The sequence below is a fragment of the Crocodylus siamensis genome, chromosome 5 (genome assembly GCF_052110815.1).
Source record: "Crocodylus siamensis isolate JL-2025a chromosome 5, ASM5211081v1, whole genome shotgun sequence".
NCBI lineage: Eukaryota > Metazoa > Chordata > Crocodylia > Crocodylidae > Crocodylus > Crocodylus siamensis.
In genome coordinates, this window is record NC_143399.1 from 206,708,897 (window position 1) to 206,714,896 (window position 6,000).

Here is a 6,000-nt window from a genome sequence, read left to right on the forward strand (position 1 = left end):
CATCCTGTCCCCCGGCGCCCACTCTGCCCCCCTCCATGCCCAGGGCAGTGACACCCCTCATTGCGTTCCTCCCCGCAGGGTGCCGGTGCCCCGAGGGGCAGCTCCTGCAGGATGGGGCGTGCGTGCCTGTGGCTGAGTGCCGCTGTGGGCTCCCCAGTACCAATGTCACCCTGGAGCTGTGGCCTGGGCAGGCCGCTGAGCTGGATTGCCACAACTGGTAAGAGGGGCGGGAGGCCAGTGACACGGCTGCCGCCACGGCCACGCAGCACCCCAGGCCCCGCGGCAGGGGGAGCGCTGAGGCCTCCTGCAGGTAGTGCTGCGGGAGCTGGAGGGTTAGTGGGGTCCCTCCCTGCGCCTGGGGGTGCAGGGCACAGTGGGGCTGCACCCAGGTGGTGGAAGGTGCTCAGATGCCCCCAACCCGCCTGCTTCCCGCAGCACTTGCGAGAACGGGACCTTCGCCTGCCCGGCCCCCGAGTGCCCCTCCTACGGGCCCTGGACCAGCTGGAGCCCCTGCTCCCAGAGCTGCGGGGGGGGCCGTGCCCTGCGCCACCGGCCCTGCCACGAGAGCCCCCATGGTGCCCCCTGCTCTGCCCCGGCCATGGAGGAGGTGACAGCTTGCAACCCGCAGCCCTGCCCCGGTGAGTGCTTACCTCGCGGTCCCACAACCCTGCCTGGGGAGTACCTGCCTACCCCATGCCCACCTCTCAACCTTGCCTGGGGAGTGCTTGCCCATGGCCTACCCAGTTCAGTGTCCCCCCAACCCTGGCTGGCATGGGCACACCAGGGCACCCTCCCAGCTGGGCGCAACACCTGTGCTCAGCCATGGGCCAGGCCTCTCCCTCCCTCCCACTGCCCAGGGCAGTGAGGCTGGTCCCTCCATGCAGTGGGGGCATCCCCACGGCTCTGACCCCCTGCCCCGGTGCTGCAGCCAGCTGCCAGGTGAGCACGTGGTCGGCATGGAGCCCCTGCAGCGCCAGCTGTGGCGGGGGGGTCTCGGAGCAGAGCCGGCACCTGCTGGACCCAGATGAGAGCGGGAGCCAGGACTGCCCCGGCCTGCTGCTGCGGCTGCATCGTCCGTGCAACACCCACGGCTGTGCCCCAGGTATGGGCCGGGGTGTGGGGCACGGGCGGCTGGGAGTGGGGGCACAGCCCCGAGGGGGCAGGGGGTGCTGTGCTGCAGGGAGGGGTCCAGGGTCAGGAGGGGCACTCACCCCCACAGTCAAGCAGGCGGCAGTGCCCGGCAGGGGGTAGCTGGAAGGGCAGGGCTCAGTGCAGGATGGGGGGTTGCCCGGCCACCTGGTCCGACTCCCCCACCTCTGCCCCGCAGCGTGCCCAGGCAGCCAGGTGCACCGTGACTGCGCCAACGCCTGCCCCCGTGCCTGCTCCGACCTGCGCCCGGGCACCGCCTGCCAGCAGGAGTCCTGCGAGCCTGGCTGCGCCTGCCCACCCGGCCAGGTGGGTGCCAGCTCCGTCCAGACTCCCCTCCCTGCTGTCTCCACCCAGGCGGGGCCTCGGGACATTGCCCTCACAGCGCTCCTGGGCTAGCCTCTGGCTCCTAGCCCGCGAGCCCCTGGGCCAGGCCCAGATGGGCTGAGCCCCCTCCCCCTCCTCGCCCTGCTAGGCTGTGCACACAGGAGGGGGGTCACCAGGGTGGTGCTGGGCATGTGGAAGGGGCGGGACTTGGTGATGGGTGGGGCTAGAGCAGCAGGGGGCGGAGTCTAGAGCAGAGGGGCAGGCACTTGGGATGGCTCCTGCCCCCAGGCTGCCCAGGTGGGCTCCAAGCCCAGCTCAGGGGAGGGCTAACGGCCCGGCTGGTCCTCAGCCGCCTCCTTCCGGCTCTGCCCCATGTCAGCGGGGGCCCAGGGCCAAGGGGAGGGCCTCTGGGAGGCTGCCTTGGCCTGGCCTGAGGTTAGGGGTCTCCGGCCTGGCCCGGGTCACGTTCCCATAGCGGGTGGCAGCCTCTGCTGTGATGGCAGGTGGTGCAGGACGGGGCGTGCGTGCCGCCAGAGGACTGCCGCTGTGCGCTGGGCCCCGCGCCGCCCAGCCCCTGGTTCTCCAACCTGTCGCGGGAGGAGCTGGAGAAGGAGCACGCGCCTGGCAGCATCATCCACCACCAGTGCAACAGCTGGTAAGCGCCCCGCCGTGCCACGCAGGGGCGGCTGCGGCCGCCGGAGCTGCCCTGCTGTGGCACCCGGGGAAGCTGCAGCGTCTCGCTGCCTCAGTTTCCCCAGCTGTCCCAGGCGTGTAGCCCGCTGGGAGCCAGGCGCAGTCGGGGCACAGGGCTCAGACCCCGGGGAGGGCCAGGCCGGCTCTGATGCCCCCTCCTTGCTTGCAGTGTGTGTCGTGGAGGTGCCTTCGTCTGCTCCCAGCAGGACTGCAATGGTGAGACCCGGTCCCTGCGCTCCCCGCTACCGTCCCACGTGCCCCGGGCCTGCACGTGTCTCGGGGCCAGCCCAGACAGGTCCCCTTCCCACTCCTCTCCTTCTTCCCGACCTCTCCTGGGCCTTGACTGTCCGTTCCCCCTCGCCGTGGCCTGTAACCTGACCCCCCGGGCTCCCCGCAGTGGACTGCCTGTGGGCGCCGTGGGCACCGTGGTCCTCCTGCTCGGTGACGTGCGGCTCGGGCGTGCAGCTGTCCCAGCGCCACCGGCTCCGGCAGCGCCTCTACGACGGGGCCGAGTGCCTGGGCCCCAGCGCGCGCCAGATGCCCTGCAGCCTGCCGGACTGCGGTGAGACGGCCAGGCGCTGCGCCCCAGCGCAGTGGGGGGGCACTGGGCTAGAGGGGCCTGGGGCTCTGGTCCTGGGGGCCTGGGTGCAGTGGCGGGGGTGCGTACTGGGTAAGAAGGGTCTGGGGCTGTTCCAGTGGCGGGCGGGTGCTGGGTTTGGGGGGCTGGTCCCAGTGGAAGCTGGGCACTGGGAGAGATGGGCCTGGTCTGGTTGCAGTGGCAGGGAGGGGGGTAGGTACTGGGGGGGAAGGGCCTGCTTGCTGGTCCCAGTGGAGGGTGGGTACTGGGTGAGCCAGGCGTGGTCCCGGTGGCGGGGAAGGGACGGGTACTGGGCTAGGGGGTTCCCGCGGGCCTCGTCCTGCTCCCTGACATGGCCCCGGCCCTGCAGCCTGCCCCGCGGGGGAGCGCTGGCACCGGCCCGAGGCCACGGCGCCCTGCGAGCGCGGCTGCCAGGACATCTACCAGGAGGCGGTGGCGGTGGCGGGGGCCTGCCCGGGGCAGGGCTGCACGTGCGAGCCCGGGCTGTACCGCAACGGCAGTGGACGCTGCGTCCCGGCTGCCCACTGCGAGTGCCAGCACCGCGGCCGGCTCTACCCGGTGAGTGCGCGGGGCCGGGGTGCAGGGTCTCCCCGGGGGCCGCGCCGCCCTCACGCCTCCCCTCTGCCCCCAGCCTGGCGCCGAGTGGCACGAAGACTGCGAGACCTGCCGCTGCCTCAACGGGCGAGGCGTGTGCGTGGCCGGCTGCCCCCCGCTCTCCTGCCTCGAGGTACGGGCCCGCCGGCCACCCTGTCCCCAGCAGGCCGGGGACGTCGGCCCTGGGCACCGGCTCTCAGAGCCCCCAGGGCCGCGTTGCTGGCCGGAGCCGCGGGCGAGACGGCAGCCCGGGGCAGGGGCACGGCCGGACCCACCCCCGCAGCCCAGGCTCCGGCCGAGCGAGCCCGTGGGGCAGTCCTGAGCCGGCTTCCTCTCTCTCTGCAGGGGGAGGTGAAGGTGCAGGAGCCGGGCAGCTGCTGCCCCGTGTGCAGGACCGAGTCGCGCGGTACGACCCTGCCAGCGGCCTGGGACTAACGAGGTTGGGGCGTCGCTGGGGGGCACTGCAGGAGCATCCTGCGAGTCCCACTCCCAGCGCGGCGGGCCGGTTCGCCCCGCGCGGAGGCAGCACGCTGTCCTCAGTGCCCCCAGACACGCAGAGGCCTTCCAGCCGCTTGCAGCCCTCCAGCAAGGGAGCGCCCCGGCCTGCTCCACCCCAGCAGGGTGGGCCTGTGGGCGTTAGCGACGGGGATGGTCACTGCTGCCCTTGTCCCCACAGAGGAGCCGTCGGCCGTGTGCCAGCGCTACACCGAGGTGCGCAACGTCACCAAGGGCCGGTGCTCGCTGCGCGGGGTGGAGGTCAGCTACTGCCGCGGGCGCTGCCTCTCTCGCACCAATGTCCTCCCAGAGGTGAGCGCGGCACGGCGGGGGGCCGGCAGGGATGGGACCCCCCGAGCCGGGCGGCGCAGCCGTGCCGGGGCGGTGGCCGCGTGCTGCTCTCTCTCCTGCAGCTTGCGCGCCGCCTTCCCCTCCGCTCGCCCGATGGGCTTTTGGCTCCCAGCCCTGCTGGACATGGGTGGGGCGGGGGGCTCAGCAGGTCCCCGTCTGCCCTGACTGGTCTTGGTACCCACAAGGCACATACCCCAGACCCCTCGCCACCGACACCCTTGGGCCCTATCCTGGACCCCTGCCGTGACAGCGCTCTGCATGTCTCCCCCCGGCAGGAGCCCTACCTGCAGACCCTGTGCGACTGCTGCAGCTACCGCCTGGACCCTGTGAGCCCCGTGCGCCTCCTGAGCCTGCGCTGCGAGGACGGGGAGGTAGAGCCCGTGGTCCTGCCCGTCATCCACAGCTGCGAGTGCAGCAGCTGCCAGGGTGAGTGCACGCGTGGGAAGGGATCTCTGGTGTCCTCCTGCCCTGGACACGGAGCAGCGTGCACGTGCCCCCGAGCCCGGGGTGGCTGTGCCAGCCTCATGCCCCACCCCCCTTTCTCTAGGTGGGGACTTCTCCAAGCGCTGAAGGCCCCAGGGCCCTGGCCGCGTGGCCCCCCGGCAGGACGTCGGGTGCCAGGGTGCTTCCTGGTTCCTGCCATCCCCAGCGTGGTTGCACTTGGTAATAAAAAGAAGAGAAAGCAGCTTCTGAGCGACTCTGTCTGCCCCCGGTGACAGCTGCCCAGGGCAGGGGGAGAGGGCAGGGTCTGGAGCATCGTTCTCAGCTGCAGCTCAGCCTCCCCGGGCTCCTCTCGTCACCCAGCCCACATCCCAGCGTCCTTTGCAAAGCTGGCCAGGGAAACGGGGGCTATGACGGGCACTGGGGACAGATGCTGGGAGCGTGGGAGGGGGTGAGACGGGAACAGCCCCTGGAAGCTATGAAGCAAGGCCTGCTTCTCTGCTAGACACAAAACCTGCCGTGGCCACAGCACCTGGGTCCCGAGCACCAGGCCCCCCATCCTGCCCTCCCGCTTCCGGAGAGACACGGCATGCAGCGCTCACCAGCTGCTGCCCAGGCCCTGCCTGTCCCCCCTGCCTGCAGCTGGCTCTTGCAAGCCAGGACCATGCATCACCCACTGTGGATCCCAAATGCCCCCACGGCCGTGATGGGGCAGGTCTGGGGTTAGCCCCCCCGCCCCCCCCAGCACAGTTTGCCCTTCCTGCTCCCTGGGAGTGGATCTGGGGAGCCACAGCTGAGGGCTGCACCCCTGCGCAAAGCTGCCACGTCCACAAAGTTGTCTATAAGTTGTCAGATGTGATGGCCTGAGCACTGTCCCTGCCCTGGCCCTGCCGAGGGTGGCTGGACACCTCGGTCCTGGGCCCCCACAAACTGAGTCCTGAGGGAGAAACATGCCGAAAAGTGGGTAGAAGAGGGAGAGGCTGAGACGTGGCTGGGGACATGACACGCGTGCAAAAATCAGTCCGAACCCTTGCAGTCTGGACCTCCGGGGGTTTGACTGCCTTAGCAGGGGAGACCCCCCTCTCCTTGGCCTCAAGTGACTGGGTGGATGTCAGCCCCTGGCACTGCGGCAGACTGACCCCTGCCAGGAGCGTGGCTACACGATGGATGGCGATGGGGGGTTCCTCTGGGGCTCTGCCTTGAGCCTGCTCCTCCTGCCTGTTGGCTCGGGACCCGCAAGACCCGGGGGCAGCTGCACACCGAAGCCTCTGTGGGACGTAGCTGTGGGCCTGGGGGTATCCGCAGCCCCAGGCTGGGGGGTCCGCAAGGGGGAGACTTGCCGGTGGCGGCACCGC

At 71.0% G+C, this 6,000-nt stretch overlaps 1 protein-coding gene across 1 annotated transcript in view; it reads left to right on the forward strand.

Annotated features, from left to right (window-relative positions):
* The window catches only part of LOC149865256 (SCO-spondin-like), a 61,110-nt gene extending 56,227 nt beyond the window's left edge, over positions 1 to 4,883 (forward strand). Inside the window, exons 101-113 of the mRNA XM_090048035.1 lie at positions 79 to 217; positions 436 to 638; positions 929 to 1,102; positions 1,328 to 1,455; positions 1,977 to 2,128; positions 2,336 to 2,382; positions 2,564 to 2,728; positions 3,114 to 3,322; positions 3,396 to 3,491; positions 3,704 to 3,764; positions 4,035 to 4,165; positions 4,480 to 4,630; positions 4,752 to 4,883. Coding sequence (XP_089904161.1) covers positions 79 to 217; positions 436 to 638; positions 929 to 1,102; positions 1,328 to 1,455; positions 1,977 to 2,128; positions 2,336 to 2,382; positions 2,564 to 2,728; positions 3,114 to 3,322; positions 3,396 to 3,491; positions 3,704 to 3,764; positions 4,035 to 4,165; positions 4,480 to 4,630; positions 4,752 to 4,774 — 1,679 coding nt within the window. The 3' untranslated portion in view covers positions 4,775 to 4,883. The remainder of the gene's footprint in view (positions 1 to 78; positions 218 to 435; positions 639 to 928; positions 1,103 to 1,327; positions 1,456 to 1,976; positions 2,129 to 2,335; positions 2,383 to 2,563; positions 2,729 to 3,113; positions 3,323 to 3,395; positions 3,492 to 3,703; positions 3,765 to 4,034; positions 4,166 to 4,479; positions 4,631 to 4,751) is intronic.
* Positions 4,884 to 6,000: the final 1,117 nt, after the last annotated feature.